The 24,704-nt window shown below is 41.9% G+C and overlaps 1 protein-coding gene across 2 annotated transcripts in view; it reads left to right on the top strand.

Moving 5' to 3' along the window:
* Positions 1 to 24,704, top strand: part of OXSR1 (oxidative stress responsive kinase 1) — a 95,885-nt gene that overhangs the window by 53,912 nt on the left and 17,269 nt on the right. For both annotated transcript variants that reach the window (XM_054814786.1, XM_054814785.1), the window contains exons 5-9: positions 6,093 to 6,148; positions 15,903 to 16,012; positions 19,489 to 19,590; positions 22,295 to 22,428; positions 24,403 to 24,451. In XM_054814786.1, the coding sequence (XP_054670761.1) occupies positions 6,093 to 6,148; positions 15,903 to 16,012; positions 19,489 to 19,590; positions 22,295 to 22,428; positions 24,403 to 24,451 (451 nt within the window). The remainder of the gene's footprint in view (positions 1 to 6,092; positions 6,149 to 15,902; positions 16,013 to 19,488; positions 19,591 to 22,294; positions 22,429 to 24,402; positions 24,452 to 24,704) is intronic.

Raw genomic sequence — 24,704 nt, 5'->3', positions numbered from 1 at the left:
GGCTGCTGCTGCTGGTCCTGGCTGCCAGTGAACGCAAGGGCCTGCTGAGAGGGCTGTGGATGAGCAGGGATGAAGCAAGCTGTGGACTTGGCCCTCTCTTTCCCTGCTTATGCCTGCCTCAGCAGGGAGGTGGAGAGAGGAGTATGGAAGCTGCTTTGCCAGCTCTCTGCTGTTGGAAGACCTTCAAGCTTTGGGAGATGTTCCTGAGTCCAGCTCCGCAGAGTTAAGTACAGCACTGTAACAGGCAGTATTTGCACCTTGCCCAAGAGTTTGGGACTTAAGGCTCAACCATGTGGCATGAAAATACCACTACATGGGGCTTTTTTGAGCAGGAAATGCTGACTTACGGCATTCCTAATACAGTTGTCTTGAATGCCTTCTCCTATGTTGTACTGAATGTATTGGCATTTGAGGACATAAAAATACTACTCCTTGCATGCTCCAAGCCTAGTTTCCATTTTGCAACGCTCTCGAACTGTAAAGCTCTTGCATATAGCCAGCTTCTTATTTCTTGGCTTATAAGGCAAAGGGAAGAGGTGACATAGGTAACAGCATATTGTTGAAGGGAGAGTAATGCTCGGTAATAGAGAATAGTGCTCATTTGGTGTATAATGTCACAAGTTGCTTCATATTTGACTGTAAGTAGAGATACTGTCCTGGAAGTATTTTGCAAATTACTCAGAACAATGTCAACTCCAGCAATTGGTTGCATTCAGTAAAAATATTTTGAGTTATTCATTACCAGTAACAGAAAATACTAATTCTTGTATCTTACACTTTTTTTTAAATAAAACTTGGCAGACCTAACCACTCCTTCCTCATGCCAAATTATGTGCTATAGAGTTCAGTCCATGAAAATTTATTGTTACAGTTGATGTAAATTGCATCTAATGGGCAGATGACTCATGGCTGTGCTGACAGCCAGCATTGCATCCTAAAGGCACATACAAGCAGGTTGGAAGCAAAGGCATAATAAACAGGGCTTATCTCCATTTCCCCTTTCATGTGGCAATTTCCTTCTTGGTGCTAGGCTACAGAAGTCCTGGGATGTCACTCTTTGCTCTGGTCACTTGTATCATGGTTGCAATGGCCTTAAATTGTCCTAGCTATTGCTCCCAATGTAGACTTTTGAATGCAAGCCAAGTGAATCCTTTTTGATTTCCAAACAATATCAAGAGGCTTGTTTAAAAAGCAATAACTTAACATGCTTCATTGCTTTTCTTGCAAACACCAGTTAAGTCTATAATATGAAGTTTTATTGCATATGCCAGGATTGCAGAGTTGCAGGTGGTTATTGATAACACTGCTCTCTGTTACAGACCAGCAAGTCTTGCTTTTTTTCCCTTAGTGTTGTCACTGCAACTATAACCACTATATGGTGGTGCCAAGGACTGAGGGCTGTGCGTAAGGGCAGATCTGATCGTTTAGGACTCGTGTAGGCTTTTTACAGTGGGAACAAGCCTGTAGTTCCCCTTCACTCCGTTGAAAAATGAATTGGGGGATGTGTGGGAACACTGCACTCGAAAACGGGGAGCATGATCTCATTGCCTTGCTGTGCTCCCAAGTCTACTGTAGTTGGATGCTTGATTATAAGTTTGTTGGATCAGTTTTGGTTATATAGCATCTAATGCCTATGGCCCAGCCCTAACCTGGAGGCGTTAATGTGATGTAACTGGTACATTAAGGTTTGGTTGAACTGGGAAGCAAAACCAGTTTGGAATGCAGATGAGGAGGGATTTCTGCTCTGCTGTGAAACCTTTCAAGGCTGCTGTGGAGAATCCAGCTTTGCACTGGAGCGAGTCCAAACCCCTCTTCCCACTCTGATTGTGAAGTACAAGGTAAATAAAAACATAATCGTTATTTTGCGGAAGGGCTCATGGAGGCTTTGGAAGAGAGGAAGGTGACAACTGTGGAGCGGGAATGTCCAGATCTGTGGTATAATTTTTTTAAGCTACTGGCAAGAAAGAGTTTACTCCAGCCTTATGTAACTTCATTTAAAATGCGATATAATTACTGTTTACTCTACAACCTAAAGCTGCTTCCTGTTTTCAGTATAGTAATTATGCCAGAGGCAGACCATTTACTCCAAGTGTATCAGCCCAGGATATGGTCGTTACCACATTAATAGGAAGTACCTTCAAATTGTCATACTTGGCAATAACTATATCCTGGAGTAACAAACTTCTCGCTGTTCAACTTGCAAGTGTATAAGCATCTCTTGACGAGAATAAACAGGAAAGCACCGTTCCTCTCTCCCCTGCCCCATTGCCCCATTGCTTGAAATGCAATTAACTAATCTTAAAGATGGTTTTAAAGGAGGACCTAATTTGAAGATAGTGCTGGTGACGCCAGTATATGCTAAAGAAAGGGATCTGTGTTCACCTAGTGTTATTACTGCTCGATCTTCACCCGGTGCTGTCGCAGTGGGCAATGTGATGCCAATACGCTGGGGTGAAGAATGGGAAAGCTGGAACTTGCTTTATGGTACAGTAACTGTGAAAAGGAGTCAGTGTCCCCAGACAGCTTGCTGCCCATCCATTTTGCTGCTCCGGGGTGGAGTATATCAGGCTGGGGTGAGTAATGGCCTTTTCAGAGGGTTGGTCACCGGGAGGAAATGCCATATCAAGTGGTGATTTAATTTTGCAGCTTGACTTGGATATTTGGCAGTGGCTGTTGTTGGCCTCTTGGATTTCTTATTGTAGCAATGACTTGTTTTAATTTCTTGAACCAGCTTGAAGCACCATATTTACTGACTTTTGTTTCCAACGAGAAAATATGTAAATTTTAATTAATCCAAGCTGAAGTTAAAACAAGTCTCTGCATTGGAGGGGGTTAAGGAACTGGAGTCCTTTGGCTCTTTTTTCAATCTGAGTGCTTGTTTTGCTACTTTTTGCAGTCCAAGCCTGTCCAGCTTGCTCTGTTATGGTAGGGTGGTCTGGTGGTATTGAATGCGTGCTGCTTTCTGGCTGCTGTTGCTACGTCAGTGAAACCTGCCTGAGGTGTTTTGGACTCTGAAGTGCACGATGGTTGAGACTTCATCCTTAGTTCTGCTTAACGTCTTCCCTGGCACTTCCTTCATTGCTGAGCATGGTCTGCTTCAGCTTGGTGAGCTGCACATGCCGTCGTGCCGACAGGGGAAGTTTGGAAAGGTTATACAATACCACACAGCCCAGCTTGCTGGGGAAACGCTCCAGCGTCCCTGGAGTACAGATGGAAGGGGAAATGACTGTTACTTGCGTCCGTCTTCAGTAAGAGGAACGATAACTTCAGCAGGCAACCTCGGGGCACACTATTCCTTTCCCCATGACCTGGAACTGGCAGGCAGCTTTGAAAGGGCTTCATGCGTCCTGACTGTCGCAGGAGAACTGACTGTCTGGATAAATGTTTCCCGTAGGATTGGAGAGTTTCCTGAACACCCTCTGTTCCCTCTGAATTAGTGTTGGTGCGAGGGGGGGATTCCTGGCAATGGCCGTGCCTGTGCCAGGCACATTTTGCACCATGTGAGCCAACTCCTTGCCTAGGAAGCAGCAGGCTTGGGCGCTGTGATCTTACGGCTCTGCGTGCTCATGGGGTTGGATCCCAAAGGCATCTTCTGCCTAAATATTGGCAGAAGTTTTTCCACTCCCGCACAGTTATGGACTGTGAACTCTTTCTTTGTGGGATTGCAGGGGTTAGTCAGGGTTGTATCTCTCATGGCGATTAACTCTCTACAACTCCGATTGTATTGGATTTGGCCAATGGATGCTAAAGGGGAGTAGTGTAGCTACACACTTAATGTTGTATTTAATCCCTTCAGGTTCCTCCGTCTACTTATGAGTCTCCATCCACTGCAGTGCTGATGCTTTCTTGTCTGCAATGGCTGCAGCTGTTAATTGCAGGAAGAAAACAGAATAATGATTCTTGGAAGGAAAGCTGACTCGCCTCATAACACATATTCACATATTTGGCCAATGGAAAATGAGCAGGACTGGACCTGACTGGCAACGAATGTTTTACATTTTATCTACTTATTCCAGCATCACTGTCACAGCTTCTTACTGCTTTGAATCCCATTCTGCTATTAAGTCAGCTTCAAGGCTATCTCACCGTACAACTTCAGTGTTTCCAGATAGATCTACCCAAGTGTTCTGGATCATTAAAGCAAATTAGGATTTTCCTGTACTTGCTCTTACACTTCTGCTTCAAACAGGGGTTAGGCTCCAAGATGGTCACTGCTAGCAAGAGATGTGTACATTTGGCAGGACTTCAAATACTTGTTTGAAGGCTAAAGGCTGCTGTCAGCCACAGTTTGCTGTTAAAGTAATCTTTAGTGGGACTATCTTATGGACAGTCTGTGTTCACTGTTGTTCGGCTGTATGCTGGGGGAAAGCCTTGCCATGCCAATGGCCTAGAATGGGTATTGGGAAGAATCGAACAAATGCTAATGCTGGAGAGGATGTGTTTAAAATTATCCTGGCCTGGAACTGGCAGCAGCCCAGGCTCTTCTTCAGAAGAGCTAAGCCAGGAAGGAGGAGATTTCCAGGGCCCAACCGGGGCTCTTTGGCCAGGCCATCATGCCAGTTCTGTTCTCATGATGCACAAGGGAGAAGAGAAGAAAATAGCTTTTGACTTTTTGTGTGTGTGTGAAAGGATTTGGAATATTCGCAGAAGGCAATGGAGGGAGAATCTGCTTGTTCCGGTGTTTTTTGGTCCCGTCCCCCCCCACCCCCTTTTTTCTTTTCTCTTTCATGCAGGTGGTTGCCATTAAGGTGAGGGGTGTTGTGAATTGCTATCTATTTGCTGCCATCCATTCCCCAGGCAGTTGCTTTGCTTGAAGCCTTTCTTGAGACAGTACCTGCCTGTACTCAGGGTCTGCATGGTTTCCTAGCCAGTGCAAGTTTAGCAGCCATGCTGATGAACACAGATGTCAACTATAAAGGTGCTTCTCTTGGCTTTGCGTGGGGAGCAGCAGGTTGGAAAAGAAGTTGTAAAACTTCAAAGCATATTTGGAGTGGAAGTAGCATTCCCCTTGAGGATGAAGTGCTGCTATTAATGTAACACACCAGAGCTTTGTTGGGGGTAGAAAGGAGATAATGCAGTAACTTTCATAACACATACTGGATGTTCTTGTGTGTTTGTTGACTTTGGTCAGAGAAAAAAAAAAAAAAAGACTTTTTCACTAACATTGAGACTTCCCAGGACAGTTGAGTGGCCTCACTTTCACATTCTCACTGCCTCTGTTGTACCAGCTCTGCTCGCCTGATCCTTGGTAACGTGGTTCAATTCATTAAGTCGCGAGCAAACAACGCTCTTCTGTCTGGATTTTCAGCAGCATATGGGGCTGAACTGACTTCCTGAGGAAGTGCGTGAACTTCTCCAGGGTTGGAGAGCAGTGAGACTTGGGGCTGGGGAAGAGTAGGATGCATTTGGCAGTAGTGAGACTAGATCAGCTCACCGTTTCTTGAAACCTTCTCCCACTAAAAGGGTACATGAGCATCAGACCAGTGCTAGGTTCTGTTTTCACATTTTTAGCTGACTTAAGAACTTGGGACAAACAGCTTTCCTTGTATTTTTGAGGGTACCTTCTGATAAGTTTTCCAACTTTTTTTTTCCTGTGCATAGTGCTTAAAAAGCTACTAGCTATAAATCATACAAATACCACTTAGTGTCTGTCTACCAAAGTTACAGTTCATAGAATCATAGAATGGTTTGGGTTGGAAGGGACCTTAAAGATCATCTAGTCCCAACCCCCCTGCCATGGGCAGGGACACCCTCCACTAGACCAGGTTGCCCAAAGCCCCATCCAACCTGGTCTTAAACACTTCCAGGGATGGGGCAGCCACAGCTTCTCTGGGCAACCTGTTCCAGTGCCTCACCACTCTAATAGTAAAGAATTTCTTTCTAACATCTAATCTAAATCGACCCTCCTTCAGCTTAAAGCCATTACCCCTTGTCCTGTCAATTGGTGTTAAGTCTCTACTGTTTCTGCATGATTGGAAGCAGGAGGTGCTAATGTAAGAAACAAAGTATAAGTAATAACCTTTTAATATATTTTTGTTGGTTGAAGGAAAGATTTAATGACTTCCACTTATTGTTGCTTTATCTTTCTGCAGGGATGTGAAAGCAGGAAATATTCTTCTTGGAGAAGATGGCTCAGTGCAAATTGCAGGTAACTGTCCTGGTAGCTTTCAATAAACTTTAGGTGTAACTGTGTATCCAAAGAGATGGTTTAATGATGGTGAAGAAACCTGTATAAAACTGTTAGCTTCAAGAAGCCCCACAGTTCTTAAAACAAACAAAACAAAGACAACACACCAAAAAACCCGATGATAAACAAACCACAAACCAACCAAAAAAAATCCAAAAAAACCAAACCAACCCAGAGTTTGTTACATCTTCTTATCTTAAAATATCATTGTTTGGAATAATGGCAATCAGCTTGAATAAATCCTTTGATTCTTAAGTCCTCAGAATCAACAGATAAAATTCTTGGCATAAACTAGTTGGATTTTTAAAACGGCAAGTTCATAGACATGGAAGTGGACTGCACAGACCTCACTGATTCATCAATGTGTAGGGTGATTTTCAAAAGGACTGTGGTGAACAATGGATAGATTAATCAGAAGGAAATTGGTATGTGTGATGGTAAAAGTCACTTGCAACTTTGCCTTACCCAAAGATCTGCCAGTCAAACTGCTCATGTGGATGCTCCCTAGTCCGCTTCGGTGGAACCAAGTGGCAGAGGGTCTGACTGGCTACCCTAACCCACCCCAAACTGGGGTGAACTAAAAGTCTTGGGAGCAGTCGTGCAAGCTGAGGGACAGGGTGGGGAAGACTGTTAAGACAGTTACTTTAGCTAATACAGATGTGCCTGGAGGAAATGTCTGTTGTAGTTACTGCTGTCACAAGCTGCATCAATGCAGGTACGTTGGAAAAAGTCTTTGGTGTGTCAATTGTGTGTCTGTAGAAATGGGTGGTTTGGGTATTTTTTTTTTGTTTGTTTTTTTTGCCAGTAGGACTGTTCTGGTCTCATATTTCATATATATATGAAGTCTGTCGGAGCTCTTCTTCCAGAAATCAAGAATTACTATTATTATTAGTTGTAGTAGTAATATTAAGTAAGACAAGATTTTTGGATAGGACATTTAGAACCTGTGAGACTTGTTTTTCTACTCCTTCCCAGTGTGCTGTTTTCGTACCCCGAGTACAGAAGATTCTGTAATCAACATGCAGATTCCTCTCCACTGTCCTGTCCCTCAGGACTCTGTTCTCCCATGAGTCTTGTGGTGCCTTTCCAGTCCTTGGGACACCTCTAGCTGGAGGGCAGAGCTTGCATCAGGTCCTGCCATTTTAGCAAGTATCCTTGTACATGTTTTAACTTTTTCCAGTTCATATTTAGTTGGAAAGAGCCATATCTGTTTATGATAAGGTCTCTTCTTTTTTTAGTGCCCTGTGCTGCTGGCAGAGGCACAGCAGTGGGTCAAGCCAGTGTGCTGGGGGGGTTAAGGACAGGGCTGTGCCGCTGTGATGCAACGACACTCGTGTCAGGCAGAAGTGAGTGTTGGATTGTGTCGTGCTGAGAGATCCGGACTCCTCTGGTATATTTATGCCTGAATTTGCATCTTGGAACGAAAGGTGTAGATTTTCCACCAGGAGGCAGAACACATTGCAATGCACAGTTTTTAATAGGTGGTTCTCTCTCTGCAGAAGGCAATAAGGCCTTTTACAGCTAAAATACAGGACTTATGTTTAAAACCTGAAGCTGCTTTGTTTTCCCTTTTAAGTGTCCCAGTGCTTCTAATGCCTGCTGTTATATTTCCAATGAGGTGTAAATAATTCATCCCACGTGGCAGCTGATGGAAGGTAGGGTGTGGCTTTTAAAATGCTCAAAGGAGCAAACTTTATATAGTGAAATTCTACATTTTTTTTCCCCGTAGTGGAGCCAAGATGTAACATTTTGGATTTGTAATTGTACGGAGCTTTAGATTATGTTCTGGGAGAGGCAGTAAATAGCTATTGCATTAGAGCAATGCACTGTTATTCCATGGGTCTCTGCCAGCCTAGCAAAAAGCTGCTTGTGTTTCTCTCCCACAAGGGTGCCAAGGCTTGGCTTTTTTTTTTTTTAAGGCTCACTGGTAATAGGTACCTGTTCATGTATTTTTGTCTGCTGAATAATTTTTAGTTGACAGATATTTCTAAGGCTGACTAAATAATTCCATGAAAATACCTTGCTTAGCTTGTATGTTGCCCAGAGAGGTTGTGGATGCCCCATCCCTGGAAGTGTTCAAGGCCATGTTGGATGGGGCTTTGGGCAACGTCATCTAGCGGAGGGTGTCCCTGCCCATGGCAGGGGGTTGGAACTGGATGGTCTTTAAGGTCCATTCCAACCCAAACCATTCTGTGATTCTATGAATTTCAGAGGGTTTATTTTGTCTGTGACTTGTAGATGTTTCCCTGGCCTGAGCTGTCTACTAGTAGCCTATATGTGCAATGTTTAAATGATGAAATCCATCTCTCTGCATATCCTGCGAAAGCAGCATTGCGAGATGTGCAAAGTTCCCTCTTCACAAACGCTGTAACCTTTCATGAGCCACAGCAGAGCGACTAAATTCAACCAAGGTCAGCTAGTTCACCGCACTGGCAGGAAGCACTTTCGTTTCTGCAAAGGCAGCTGGTGACTTGAAAGAAACAAAAATAAATGAATGACTGAATACTAGAGAAGAGCCTGACCTGGTCATAATGTGAGATTTTGTTTCTGTGAGAATGTCTGACACTTAAGCTTCCTTTCTTCCTGACCCAGGATGAAATAGCAAAATTTCTCTTGAATTTTTTGAGGAGGAAAAATGCTGGAAGCAAACCAATCCCAATGTAGTGAGTTTTGTTTCAGTGAGATCAAAGCACTTGCCTTTGACAATAATATTAATGCATATTATGAATAATTCTGTTGATCCTTGAGTGCTTCAGTTATCAGCTGGATGACATCACTGCGTTCCCATGAAACAAATGTGTTTAAGTTTCGCTGGAAAGTTAACCATGAGGGGGGAAAAAAAAAGAAATCAGCTGTGGAATGAAGCCTGAGGGTTAGAATGAATGGGGCACCTCCCTTGAAGGAGCTGGTTTGGTGTGCATAAAAAATGCAAATGCCATAGCAGGAAAGAATGACTTCTATGCTTTTATAACAACTCCTTTCCCTTTTGCCATCCCTCTGGCAAAACTGCTGGTAAACAGTTAAGAAGGTCTTTTTCAGTATTTGGCCATTGCAAACTCGTGTTCCTCTGTGTTTCCTGCAGCTTGACCCAATGCGTGTTTCTTTTATTAGGAGAAATGTAAATCCTAAGTATAAATGTAAGGAATGTAAATCTCAAACTGGAAATCCTTTGGGGAGAAAAACAAAGCTGCTTTCAAGTTTATTAAAAAAAAATACTTGACACTGGTGGAGGAAACCCCAGTGCTGGGCTGTACCTACACAACATGTCAGTGAATTTAATCGCTTGGGAAACTTTCATTGTTATAGAATTCCAAAATTCTGCTGCAGGATTATACTGTTATAACCAGTGAAAACTAAAAGACTTTTGTTGATCGGGGCTGTGCAGTTCTGTTAAAGCTGAACAGAAAATGCAACTTGAGGGAGGTGTGTCCGACATTTCTCAGGTTCTGTTTGTAACTCGGAATTGGTGGCTGTGTGTCAGATGTGAAAGCTGCTGGTAGGAGCACCGCGAGCTGAGGTGGGCGCAGGTAATGTGACAGAGGAGAAATCTGTGAGCTCAGGGGCATTTGCTCCAAGTAGGAATTCTAAAAATTCCTCTAATGGCCTGCCCAAACTCCCAGCTTCAAACTCCTCCCCAAGACCTAGAACTTGGTATTTTTACTCACGGCTCTGTCTATTTTTAACTATGTAGCTCCTTTTGCTTTCAAAATGTGCATCCACTGAACCAAGGCATAAAATTGCCTTTAATAGATCTGGCTGACCTGTAAGACCTAAACTGAGGCTGTTTGCATCAATCTTAACATTTTTTTTTTTTTTTTTAATCCCCAATGGCACTGGCTTCAGCTTGTGGCTTGGTACCAAGTTTTTGGAGCCTGTTACAGTTCAGAGGGTATCATTTTCTCAGTTTGAAGTGTTTTCCTGCACATTGAATTAATCTGTCTTCTGGAGAGAGCAGGACTCTCTCCCAGATACCATTGTTCTGGGCTGTGCTGACGGTGGTTGCAATGTAAATTGAGATAGCAGTGTTCTTTTGTGTTCCAGACTCTCCATGGCAATTATTGTATTTTCTTTTTTTAATCAGAGCATAAAACCTCTTTGCCCTGGCATTTATTAGCTCCCTGGAGTCTAAAAGCTGCATGCAGTCTAAAACACATTTTGTCAACATAAACTGCGTTGGCACCAATATTACTGCATAAACCAGAAGACTTCTTCTCACAGTAAGCAAGGCTTAATATTCTTCAGTTTATTTAACTGTGCAGGCCCTACATGTTTATTGTGAAATGAAGTGAGAGTCTTGATAGACTGGGAAGGGATGGGAAAGGTTGAGGAGCTGTTGAGGGAAACTCTCCCAGGATGGATGAGACTTGCTTGGTACAAACCATACTCCAACCACGGCACGATATTAGCGTCCTACCAAGACTGGGTGCAGGGTAATTTTTTTTTTAATTTTTCTTCCCCTGATTTTATCCTCTGGGGTATTAAATAATGCTGTCACCCACCCTTCCATGATTGAATGTGAAGAAGCAAGGGTCTGCTGAAGGCTGAAAGGTGCCCGTCCCTCCACGTGTGGGATTTCTCTGTTGCAGGGACAGTAACACAATATCTTCAGGTTTTAAAACCAGTCAGGATTATTAATGCATACTCCAAGAGGCGCGCAGTGCGCCTGCCATGTCCGGGCAGGCCGTGTCGCCAAACGGTTGAAGTAGATTGAGATTTCACGAAGTCGTTCAGGACTTGCTAATTGATACTGGGCAAATTGCCTAACCCCTCTCGCTTTATCTATTTATAAAATGGGGATAGTTAAGGCCAGGCAAAACTTGTGTAACTGAATTTGTGTAACTTTCCACAAATCCATGCCAGCTTGTCACCGGTTCGCTGTGTTCCTGACTGCTCTTAATTCATTGTACTAAAATAGCGTTCTACATAAACATAGAGCTATGATGCAGGCAATGTCATTCCCTCACTTTCCCTTAGGAAACTCTAACTTTGGGAGATTAAATTGCTTTAACAAGGGGCAAGGCAAGAATCTAATTTGGGGAGAGGGGTGCTGATTGCAGGGCTGCCTCGAGCAGCTGGTGGTGTATCATGGACCACCAAGAGCATCTTCTCCCTTTTGAAAAAGGGGGAAAAGTGTTTTTCTGTGGTTGGTGGAGAGTTTTGGTGCCTCCCCTGCAGCAGCATGATGTGAAGTAACTTATCCTTTGTGTTGCTTGCAATATCTGTGTTTCCTGAAGAGGTGTTGCACTATTTGGTTGTCGAAACACTTGTGAACTTCTCCAAGGGCGGTGGCTTCACCCAGCCTGGGCCCTGTCATCCTTAATTTACTTTGTGCCGTATTAGCATATCTTTATTAACATGTTGCTGGGGCTTTGTTTCAGATGTGATCTTTACGTTTACTTTACAAGGGATTCCATACGTCTTTTATGTTCCTTCATACTACTGCAAAAAGGCTAAGCTTGTGATGCATATAAAAATAAAGCTGCTGTTCTGTGTGTGAATTGATTAGAAATAGATGTGACTCTAGCGGTTTACCTTCACAAATGAGAAATTGGGAGAGCAAGTGTGTATTTATAGATCCAATACCACTGTATAACCATATAGCCTTTAAAGGAAAGAACTTTTTGATTCTTGTTCTCCTCTAATCTTCCTTTTCTCTGGTATCCTACCACCCCACTGCGTTCTCAGCACAAAACTGCTATTTACCAGTGCCTTCCTCTTTTTCTTGCCAGGCTTTATTTCATCTTCAGTGCTCTAAAAGCTGTGAGGTTTGCAGAAAAACACTAAGTACAACTGCAGATATTTTCTGATGCTGAGCAACTGAACAAGAAGGAAGGTGACTAGTGAAAAAACCACTTAGTTGCTGTCTTCTGAAATGCTTCTATTTTTACTTGAGGAGGGATAATATCTCAGCTACACAAGTTTAAAAAAACCTGAGTGGTTTGAAGTCAAGATTGGTTTATTCAGTTCTGCCCCCACTGGAATTGGGAACTGCTGCTTTAGGGCCTGATCCAAACCCACCAAACTTTGTAGGAGCTGTTCTGATTTCAGTAGGCTTTGGTCCTGGCTCCTCCTCAGTGCACAATCTTCTTTCCCTTGTGGTAGCTACCTACAGTAGCAGGTACTTAGGCTTTTTGGGATTAAGGTAATGCTACAATATGAGATGGCCAAGGACAGATGATTTGTAATGTGTGACTTCTAGAATTGGATGAAACAATCTAAGATATATACTGTGGAAATCTGTCTTCCTGACGTACAGAGCAGCGGTGGTACCTGTTGTGATGTGATCCTGCCACAGCATTCTTGTGTTAGTGAGTTGTTTAGACTGGGTCTTTGTTTCTGCAATGCAGAATAGTAAGAGGAGATTATCCTTTCAGCTTTTGCATTTCCTGAGTGGACAGAATAGTTTTCAAGTTTGACAACTTGGATACCTTAATAGCAGGAATTGTTGCCTAATACCATGGTTTTTCAAGCACTAGCCTGCAACTTCATTGCCACTGCAGAGTGTTTGGTAGAGTATGTGGTTTGCAACATGTGATGTTTCAACTGAAAAAGACAAAATTGGCCATATTTTCTGCAGAGCCTGCATCATCAGAATTGTGATTTCCATTCTGGATTGTTTTGCTGTGATATGAGAGTCTTGAGATTTTTTTTTTTTAAGAAGTCTTTGGTTTATATCACTGAAACAGGTCCAGGATGAATCTTTTCTATGTGGCTTCAGAAAAATGATTAAAAAAATGCACAACTTGCATCCAGACATCCTGAAGACTATTATTTGCTAGCAGGCTGCTGGAAGTCTGCAATTTTTGGGCTCCTTTAGAATATCTGACAGCAGTTGGATTCCCAGCAGTGGTGGTTACTGATATTGCAAGCCACGTCCAAACATTTCCAATTCCTCCCTGTTTCTGGTGATGCAGTCCTTTCCGGTCACCACTGTAGTGAGCCAATATAAAGTACAAACTGCCAAAGAAGAGTACAAATGTAGACGCTTCTGAGCTATTGTACCTCTTGAATTTCATGACTTCTCCTGTTTTCTAGGGTTAAATTCATTTGCAATGATCTAATTCTGTTTTAGCCTTTCCGAGGGCAAGGTAACAGTGGCAGAGAGAACAAGACTCAGATCTTACCAGCTGCTCAGAAGTAAGAATTGAACCCTAACTTGTAGTTAGGATCTTATTTTATTGCTTTGCAGATATTTCCTGAGAGCAGGCACATTCTTATCTTAATAGCTGGGACTTGGATAAAGTTAGTAAGATGACATTTGAGAAAACTGTTTCAAAGTCATTCTGTACAGCAGAGTAGCACAGGCTGGTTGTGCCTGTTTTAGCCCACTGGAAATGAGGGAAATTGATTGGGAAAACATTGAATAATTCAACCATGTAATGGAATACAATTTAATTCTGTTTAAGCTTTCTGCTGACCTCAGATGGCAGATGTAGGGGCACGATTTCCAACTGGAATTTGTAAACCATGTTTGATGTGAAATGTGGTAAATGCTGCTTGTGCTGTGTAAAGGGCTTGTGTTTTTACTGCTGGAATGCTTTTGCTTTGAATGGCATTTCCTTTACCCTCAAAATGACTGCATGGAAACTTGAGGTAAGATAATATACACAAGTTCAAATACAGCACATCACAATAATATGCTGATGGCACTTGGACAAGCTTCTATGAGTATTATCTTGTTTAAAAGAACTTCTAATTGCTCTTGTGTTTAGAACAATAGATCTTGCGAGACTTCCCGTAATGAGCGGTAAAGTGCAAGTAATTTACTCTGAACCTTTTAGGAACCTCTCATTCAGTTTTCCGAGAAAAGCAAGGATGGTGGATTGACATGTGGAAGATCTCAAAGCAAAATCACTGTGGCAAAAAGTGGGTTTCCAGAAAAAGTGCAGATTGCAGTGCTGATGGGGATAGTGATCCAGCTAGACATGCTAAAACTTCAAGGTTAACAGGAAGACAAGATGCCTCCAGGAACAGGGAAGAGAACAGGACAGCATGCCTGGAAGAAGCTGAACCCTATTGATAGGCATTTGCTGGTGCTTGCATAGGAATCACAGGGCTAAACCAACTTTCTTTAATGTCAGCTTTCAGTTATCCACATCTAGTATTTTAGTGAGTGCTAAGTTCCTGTCCTTGGAAGCCTCTAACCTAAGTGAGCTGGAAGCTTTCAGCATCTTATTCTTCTGAGCGAGAATTTCAGTGGTGTTTCTCAAATATTGAAAGACTGGTAAGAAGGGGCTCGTTGCACTGCTGGCGTGATGCAGAGGGAAGCTTGGGACTGTCCTCACGTGGATGCTATTGCTTGCAAATTGTAGAGAGGGATCTCTTGTTGCAGTTGATTCCTCAGTTAGGATAACATCTTTATGCCATGGAGTAACTCCGTGGCTCCTCTGAGTAAGACTTTTGCATTTACAGTTCACTATGTCAGCTGAGTTTCAAGAATTTTCAAACCAGTTGTGGTCAGTAAGTTCCTGGGTTTTTTTTATGTGAAATAGCCCTTGAATTTCAGAGACTCCAAGCCTGCCATCAATCTCAAAAATGGCATTCAAGGTTTTGATTGCTTGTACTGTGTTTAACAAAAGTGAGGGGTGTGGATAAGATTGAGTTATGGAGAATGACCCATTACAGGTCTACGATTCTGCAGTGCAGAAGCAGTGTAGTTTGGAGCAAATTGGGAAGAAATATTTATACAGTCTTGTGTTTCCAGTTTCCCTGTTACCTGATTTATTTTATTTTTTTTCTCCAAAGAAAGTCTGCCATCCTTTCTTGAATGGCTTGGTTGTCATATATTTTGTAATGCTCTTCTCTGAACAAACATGCTCTATCCTATTGCTATCCCCACACACTACTGCTGCTGTTCACAGATCCTGTTTTCCATGTCATTCTTAATTGCATAAAGCATCAGCGTTGTCTTTGAAAGTATAGTTTTCATGTAAAAGAATGATTTACTTTAAGTAATACTATGACCAGTGAGTGCATGGGGCATCCCTGAGCATCCTTCAGCTTGTGAAAGATATTTTGAGTGGGGGTAAGGCTGTGCAGGGTGTGAATACCTGTCTGCAAGGCTGCCTCTGGAATGGTTGGGCTGGTTAGTGGCACGTGCTGCTTGATTCAGCAACGATGCTGTATCATTTGGAACTGATCCAAGTTCCTGCCAAAGCACTGAGCACCTCAGCCATGGAAGATTACCAAGCAAAGCATATTCTGGTAATAAAATATCCAGAGTAAGAGGTTGATACCTCCAGTCTGCAATACAGGACAGTTAAATGTTATAAAGTCTACTAACTTTTTATGTACCCGACTTCATTACTGCAAATATTCACAGGATGCGAATTGAAGTTCAGTTATTACTTGTTATGTAGGTATACAAATGTAAATAAAGCACTGGCTGTCAGAGGTTTGCACAGTAGCAGGGGAGCGCAGGCGTGCTGTAATGTGACCAGTGGGCTGTAATGGAAAGCGGAATTTTCCTCTCTGCCAGCCAGCGCTGAAAGCTCTGCTGTCCCCAGTAATTGAATGGTGGACTGCAGACTGTTCATGTACCAGCACTCTTAGCTAACTGTTGCTCGTTCTTCATTTATTAGGAATCTCCTCATGCGTGACTGTATGGTCCAGTACTTAATAGATGGCTGGGAATATGAGGGGAAAGAGGGGACAACCCTTCAGTTTGCTCAGGATGTGTTATTAATAAAATCTGTTGTTTCTTTTTTCTTTTCAGACTTTGGTGTTAGTGCGTTTCTGGCCACGGGTGGTGACATTACCAGAAATAAAGTCAGGAAAACTTTTGTGGGCACACCTTGCTGGATGGCACCAGAGGTTATGGAACAGGTGAATTGTTTTTCCTAGTGTCCTCTTAGCTGATCTGCACCTAGAATTCCCTGTGGTCATCAATGGCTGTATTTACTTCAAACTAAGACGATAATTTGGCATTCTGTAAAGCTTTCTTAAAACCACAGGATTGTCTTTGATTTGCCTATTGCAGTCAGGCTTGTAGTGGGGAATATTAAGTGTTCAGAAGGTTTTTGCCCTGTTGCTTCTCTTCAGGCTCCTACCTAAGGTGAGGATGAGACAGCTCAGCTGTTGTATAAAGAAGATTAACCTGCCCCTCCCTCTTGCATAAATGTGAGGTAGAATATAAATAGTTTCACACGTGATAAATATGCACATGTACAGCTTGGTAACATGCTCTTCCGCATTTGCCAATACGAGAATTTTGGGTAGCTAATTGCAGCATGTCAGAGCGGGGAGTTATTAGGGGAAAATAACATGCAGTTGACTTTATTCAGCTTCTTAGTTACTCTTGGCTTGTGAGTATCCAGACTGTAAATGCTGAGGAATGCTTGCCTCTCCCCCTTCCTCCTCTGCTCTTTTGGCTAGCTAAAAGATGTCATACTTCTTCCCGTTGGGTGGAGATATGTCACTTTTTGTCCACTACTTCTAGACTAAACTATAGAAGCTTTGTCTGCATGACTTCTGATGAAGGCCACCTGGAAACTTTAATATAAAATATTGTTGCCCATTTCTGAGCAAGATCCACAAACACAATTATGCCACAGTCCTGACAGGGCATTTGCAGTAGCTGTCTATTGCATTGATGTTCAGTGCCATAAGCATTCTGAATATTATCCCTCATCCCTTTAAAACCAGTTTCACAGAGGGCTGGACTCAGGGTTTGATTTGTGACAGGTGTACCAAGCAGAAATACAACTGACTGTATAAGTGTTTTTCTTTTTTCCTTCCAAAAATCTTTGAAACAAAAATATTTTGGGAAAACATTGTTTTATTAAAGTAATCTCACTTCCTTACTTTTTTTTTTGCTGTTCACAATAAAGTATTTTGATGTTTAGGAGGAACTTGAATAAGACTCCCATGTATAAATATCTAACATGAAATGTAGCTAAAACAGTGGTAGAACTTTAATGCATGTTTTCTTATATCTAAAACTTAAGGAATTGAGATACTTTTGGAATAGCTTAAATATACTGTTGACAAAAGGGTTTTTCAATGTTTGGCCTTTTTAGTGGCTCCCCATGGTGGTATTGAGGTGCTGGTGCCTTACAGTGCTCCTGCAACATCCCTGAGAACAAGTCTAACACCCTAGAGTACAAGACACACTCCCCAAGTCAGGGGCTGTCTTTGCAAACTTGCTTCTGAACTGTCATGTACTCCTGGATTTTTTTTTTGTTATGTTGATTTAAAAATAAATAAAAATGGAATATTCATTGTTTCCAAAACCAGATCAGAGTTATCCCTTGCTTTTCTGTTCTTTGTGTCCTGTCCCGGTGCACAGAGCACAGCAGGCTGGCGAGGACCTAACAGTGCTGCTTCATGCTCATTGCAGTTAAAGTGGCTGCAATCCACAGGACAACAAGGGGAAAAAGACATCTTGAGGAGGATGCTAAAAAGGGGAAATTAAAGTTTTGGTGACAAAGTGGGGGGGCTCTTGATGTAACAGACATGTTTCCGAAGGAGGCAGATTTTCTAGGAAGTCCAACGCCTCCATGAAGGCTGTCCGCATCTAACTCATTGCAAATATGAGATGGTAACGGAAGTATTTTGGATGCTGATGTGAAATCTTTCAATGTCCATTGATACCATCTTGCTGTCTTCCAGCAGGTGTCACTCTGAGCTGCTGTATCCAACTGAGGAAAAAGGGGTTGCTGTAGGTTAGCCTTCCATATGTAGATATTATCGACCCAATTCCATCTGGTTTACTTCAGCATCATTAAGTTCCTTTAGCATGTTAATACATGATAGCCTGGCATTGTCTTTTAATGTATATTCACTTGACAGATTTATGGGGAAAAAAAAAAAATGTCGATGAGAAAAATAAATCTTGTTGATGTAAACTACCTGCAAGGAGATAACTAATATATACTGGATGGATGTCAAGATGAACTGCTTTAGACAGTTTTAAACTTTGTAGCTTTTATTTGCAAACAGGATTATATGATATAATTAGAAAAAACTTTGCTAAAAAGTTAAAACCCCAGTGGGCAATGGGGAGCTGTACATTGTATAGATGTGCTACAGCGCTAACTGAAAGTTAAAGCTAAAAAATATCCCAAAGTTATTCTCAAAACCTAAAAACAGTGTGAGAGGGGGAAAAAACGCAAACCCTTGCGGCAAATTTCTTCCTGCACTCTATTATTTTAAATTATACTAGATATCTGTGCTTGTTTAGTTAAATGACTTAAAATTTGTTCATAGTCATGGTATCCATAAACTGTGGCACCTCAAGAGGCCTTTCAGACCTTTAAGGCTCATCAAAATGATGCCTATAGAGTTGATGGAATTAGTGCAAGACTCCTGTTGCTGTAATAAATTTCAGTTCAGCTAGAGTATTACATGAAAAATAGTGCAAGAGTATTTCTTGTTTGTTTGCCAAAATTCAAGATCATCTTAAAGGTAGTTTGGGGAATGTTTTTTGGCTTCATCACAATGAGTGTCTTTCTAAAGCTTGTTAGGTTAGCTGAACACAATATCCCTATTAGCTTTCATTCAATATTCATTTTTCCATAGTCTAGTGAGAAGAACCATTCTAAGCAGCCAAAACGCTTTGATTTTTTTTGTAGCTGCTTTTGAAGTTAGTACATAATGTCTCTCCCCTGCAGCGGAGAAAGCAAGTGCCAAAATATTACCTAATGATAATGAGGAAGTAACTGCTTTGGCATATGAAATATTTTTTCCTGTGCATAAGGGGAAGTAAATGCTATAAATTTTTCTGTACAAGTCTGTTTAATGTCAAGTGCAGAAGCTACTGTTAATTACTGGAGGGAAATACTAGTCTGCAGACAGGAATGAGGGGCTTTTTACTGAACTGGGGTGTACTGAAGTTTTAGGATTGAGCATGTTTGCAGTCAGATTGGTTAAGCGATTGACTAAAAGTGTTGTGAGGCATATGTCCCAAGGGGATAACAGTCCATCTATTAACTATGAGAGTTTCATTATGCTGTTTAATGACTTTCTGTGTCTTTGTGTAGAAGTTGGAGCCTGGGTTAACCCAGTGCCCCTTTATGTTCTACACATGGAGAGGTTTATGACAAAGCAGTCCTAGTTGCACAGTCTACAACTATGATTTTTGTCAGACTGTGTCTTCTAAAACAACTCCTCGAAGGTATAAGGAGCCGGGGGGAGAGGAGGGAGAAAGCGTTCTTTCCATCTTTTTAACACTGTAGTACTGGTCTTTCCAAATTCAAGGGGAATGGAAAGAAAGGCGAAAAGGATCTGTACGTAATAGGCTAAAGAAAGGAATTGTGTTGGATCGCAAGAGGCACGTGCTAACATACTCTAATATTTTTCAGGTCAGAGGATACGATTTCAAGGCAGACATCTGGAGCTTTGGGATCACTGCTATCGAACTGGCTACAGGGGCAGCTCCTTACCATAAATACCCTCCGATGAAGGTGAGCAGGTCTCCAGATACTTGTACAAGATAAAAGATCAGTGTGTTCTGTGGGTGTTTCCAAGAATTTGGCCAGCATGCTTTGTTGAAGAGTTTGTCCTTTCAACTTGCACTTGTGGATCACAATGTTCTTGGATTTATCTGAAGTCGCCTTTCAAAAATATTCTACTTCATCAGCATTGTCTGAAACAGTGTGCACTTCTTATTTAGATCCTGAGTCTCGCCAGGGTCACCAGTCTTGAGGGAGGTGCTGTGTGTTTCAGTCCTGGAGCCTCTGAAGGCAGCAGATGTTTTTAGGGATATAAATAACGATTCATAAAACGTTATCTGACATCCAGTGACACTGGGATGGCAAGCCGTTCCTTCTCCTGCACTGATAATCCTTCTCGATACCTCTCAGAAATCTTGTTACCAGTGATCCAAAAGAAATCTTATTTTGTTTAATGCCAACACAGTCCTGTCAATCACTGAACCAGGGTAGGGCATTTCTGGACAGTACCACATCAGTATGAAATAGTATGGTATTGGCAATATGAATATTTTATTGAAGTTGAGGTGGAGGAAATGTTCTTGTTTAAACACTGACACTTTTCAAAATTTTTAAAAAATATTTTTACTTTGGATTGTCATATAGTCTGGCTAACTTTCCCTATTTTCTGACTCTGGAACCAGGAGCTGCTTCCAACATGCTTTTCTTTCAGGGAGTCTACATGTTAACAGAGGTTCAGTTGAGGTCTGATGCATCCCGTCCTCCTACTGAGCTTTGATACCATCTTCCTTGGCCCCGTTGAGATCTGATGGGGCCCTGTCTCAGTCACAAAACTTCTAGTCCCTTCTGTACTTCCCACCCTCTTGAAGGTCACTTTTCTCTTCCTCCTGGCATGCGTACTCCCCTGAACCTAACAGGAGGGGGTGGAGAGTCCTTTCTAACCTTCATGGTTAGCCTTCTTACCTGGGATATGATGCCTATGGGTGCCAAGTCCCTCAATTGTAGGCATGTCATGGAGCAAGTTTGCCTTTTCTGAGTCTTTTAACTGCTGAGTACTATGCAAGGTGGGTGTCACCTCTGTAGGACCTGGGTGCATCTCCACCTCTCAATTACAATAGCATTTGGGAATCCAGTAGCTCCTAACTTGTTCGAACAGGGACATCTGTGTATCGCTTTAAATGCCAGGACTTTGCACTGATTTAACTCTCATAGAACAGTATTAATTAAAAGATTTGTGTCACTTCTGTGCAGGGACTATTGAGTAGGTGAGCAATTTAGAAATGCCATTAAAGTTCGTACCATATCAGTGATTGCGGCAGAGCAGTGAGTTCAGGGAAACGTGTTGCTGTTTTCATTGATATTTCCTTCTGTGCTGTGATCATTGGTAGCATTTTGCAGTAGCTTCTGCAAGCCGTACTTCTGTTTATTGTGGTTTGAATGCGTGGGTTATGGCTTTTAATACAAAGATCGCCTATTTAGTTTTGTGTGTTGTCATATAGTAGATAGAATAAGGCCAACGTTGTTGGGTCGATGGTTGGACTTGATGATCTTAGAGGTCTTTTCCCACCTTAAGATTCTATGAATTATGAGTCTCCGATTTTATTAGGTATGGGTTCCAGTTGTGCAGCTCGCAAGAGAACTTCTGCATTTTATTTATTGAATGCAATTGTATTTCATTGCAGATTAATTTTGTTATGCAGCAAAATGACCCGTGCATTCAAGTGACCCTCCAAGGAGATGGGGGGGAAAAAGCAGGGAATTCTGTCACGGACTGTACAATTTCAGCTAGATTGAGGGGCTCTTGCTGCCCTGAGCAATAGAACTGTTAAAAGCTATTTAAATGTGCTGTGTGCTGCTTGCTTTTCTAAAAATAGATATTCATCTGTATGTAGGTGACAAGTGAAAATGGAAATAAGTAATTTTCTTCCTTTCCTTCAGAATATCTGAGCGATGTGAAGGAAATAATCGGTTTGGCTTGATGGTTGCTTGTGTGAGAAATGTCTTCTCCTGTTGTCGCATTGGTACATGGAAGTGAACCCTTGTATATTTTTGTTTCCCTTCTGCTTTTACATTAATTTCTAGCTAAGAAATACCTTCAAGGAGATCTAAACAGAGCCTTTAAATTAAATGCCTTGCACAACTGCTTATCTCAAACGAGGAAGGCTGGTAGAAGTTCTGCTATGCTTACACCTTTAATCACACCAAACGGGCCTGAAAGCACATCCTGACCTGTGCTTGGCCCGTACGCTGCAACGTGGGCCAGGAGATGTGATGGAAAACAGTAGCATAAACTGTTGGCTATAAATTAGTCTGGCTTCCCAAGGAAAGGAGGTGGAGGTAACCCTCTCTAGATCCTGTTATGAGTCTTGAACCTCTCAGCTGACAGTCAGAATTGGCAGAGATGTAAAGGTTTTGAAAAAATTTTTTTCTACAAAGTTAGTGATTGTGGGAAGCAGAGGGAAGAGAAGTGACCCTGCAATTGCCTTGAAGAAAAGGTAGGTGAGTTTTTGCTGTCTGTTGAATGGGAGGAGACCGTCTAAATTGTAAGAAACTTCAGTACTGAGCTCAGGCTACCCTCAGAGAGCCGTTGTAATGAAACAGTTGTTGTTGACTCAGATGTTTGATGAAAATGCTTGTCTAAAATACAGTGTTCTCAAGATTTGTCTCTAACAAAGGCCAAGAAAAATCTCATTGCCAATAGACATAATTCTTTCAGGTTTTAATGCTGACGCTACAAAATGATCCTCCATCTTTGGAAACTGGTGTGCAAGATAAGGAGATGCTGAAGAAGTATGGGAAATCATTTAGGAAGATGATTTCATCGTGCCTACAAAAAGACCCAGAAAAAAGGTAACACCAGAATAAACTAAAAAAAACCTAAAACAAACCCACAAAACTCATTGTATTCCATGTTTTTTAAAGCTCTCTGCCCCTCCAGCCTTTCAGTTGCACTGAACACAGCAGTCTTGCTGTGTGGCAGCAAATTCTCTTGGCAGTCCTTATTTTTACGGACAAATGTCTGGCATTGTGCCTGGCCAGGGCACACGTCTTCCATTTGGGTTAATGAGAGTGCATCCCAGTCCACTGCATGTGTAGTGCCATTCTCCCCCTTGCCACCTCCAGCAGGTGACTGCAGTTCATGTTTTGTTCACAGTCAAAACTTCTCTGTGTTTATAAATCAGAAATTACATATTGGGCAATATCTGTTTACTTGTGAAGCTTCATAAATAAACTTTTTAAAATTTGCCAGTGCAAAGAAGACTTTCAGTGTAGTTTTGAGTTGTTTAATTAAAAGTAATATTTGCTTTGGGAGGGGGTGAAAAATTAGGAAAAATACTGGCAAATTTTACCAACACATTTTCATCAATGCGGATTGCTTAAGTGACCTGATGGCACTTTCAGTCTCCTTGTAACAGTAGCTTGACTAATCAGTGATGTTAGAGATACTACCGAGGGGGTGGTGCGTATGTTGTGGTTCCTGGGATAGCATTACTCGCTATGTTAGGGCATTGTTCAAAGCTGTGCGAGGGTCTGGCTGTCTACGATGCTGTTTAAAACCCACAGCCTGTCACACAGGAGAACTCAGATTTGTTTCTGTAGAGAACAGTCATAGTGTTTGCCAGTCTCAATGAAGCTGTTGAAAGGGATATTCATCCTTCATTAAAGTGTTCCTTAAAATGCAAAGGTAAAGAAACAGCATTCCCACAGATCAGTTCAGTTCTTATTCCTCTTAGTTTTCCTTTTTTCCTCAGTAAGCAAACTAATTCTGGAAAGGGAGAAGTCCCTTCATAAAATAATAATAATGAAGACATTTTTCAGTTTCCCCTTGTTCCAGGAACAGAGGCTTCTCACGCATTGTGAGATGGGATTTCTCTTGTCTAACAAGCTTTACACTTGAAATGCTTAATGAATCCAGTGAAGTGCTTGATAAATGCTGATAGCAGGGTGTTTTCCCAGCATGATGTTTTTTCTCCTTTCTAAAGCATATCCTATCCCTGCAGGTTAGAATGTGTGCTGATCAGAATTAAACGTAATCACTTTGAATCGTGGCATGCCCCTTCTCTCTTCTTGAGCACCACTAACACCCACTGTCATCATCCCAACTACGGGAGCAGGAGGCCAGCCCATAATGAGCAACTTGCAGAATCAGACATGCTTATGCATATTGTGTGGGTCGTCAAAGAGGAGAATTTAGTGCAAGTGCTTTTTAATTGTTTTGGGGGCTCCCTTGCTACAAGGTGTATGATTTTTGTTAGAAAGCTTCTAAACTGAACAAGGGATGTCTTTTATTTTCCAGTATTTATCCTAAAGCCTAACTTAAAGGAGAAAATAGTTTCTACTTGTTCCTTTTCTATTAAACAAAGATTGATCATCCTGCCTGTGTTTCATAGAGCTAATTACATATATAATCAAGTATCTCAGGAATAGCTCTGTTACTTGCACGTGGCAAATACTGCACTCCTGCTGTGGGTGATGATCCTTTATTTCAATTTTGAGCAAATTATTTTTGGGATCCTATCAAACTTGGCTTTAAGAGACTCAAGTTCAGCATCAAAATGTGAGCAACTTCCCCCTGCCCCACTCCCCCGAGTTATTCATTGCTTTTGAACAGAATAGGCTTTGATCAGAATACACTGAGTGTTTAAAAGACTGATGGTGTAAAAATTACTTGGAATGCATTGAGTGATTTCTAGGGGAATTGTGCAGGAGAAACCGATGCCGTTCTGGCATGCCATGTTACAACAGGCTGCAGCAACCTGGAAGACTGTCGTGTTGAAAGGGAGTGTTTATAATTGGTTTTTCTACATCTGTTTTTATTGACAGACCAACAGCAGCAGAACTCTTAAGACACAAATTTTTCACGAAAGCGAAGGTAAGAAAACACTTCCTAAACTGATCTGTGCAGAGGCTGTGGAGAGGACTTTTCAGAAGTACGATAGGTATGGTGACAGCTTTATTGGCGTGAGTGTGGGCTGTTTCACTTAGGGCCAGTGTAGCTGAGAGAGTTGAATGGGTCATTGTGAACGGCCAGAATGAACCCCCTCCTCTGTACCTCCTTGTGTATGATGCTATTAAGAGAAATTATCTAGAAATTCTTGAGCATTTAAATGTCTTTCAGTGGCTTT

The sequence above is a fragment of the Grus americana genome, chromosome 2 (assembly GCF_028858705.1).
Source record: "Grus americana isolate bGruAme1 chromosome 2, bGruAme1.mat, whole genome shotgun sequence".
NCBI lineage: Eukaryota > Metazoa > Chordata > Aves > Gruiformes > Gruidae > Grus > Grus americana.
Note: the sequence above shows the minus strand (reverse complement) of the source record. Positions and strands in the feature narration are given on the sequence as shown.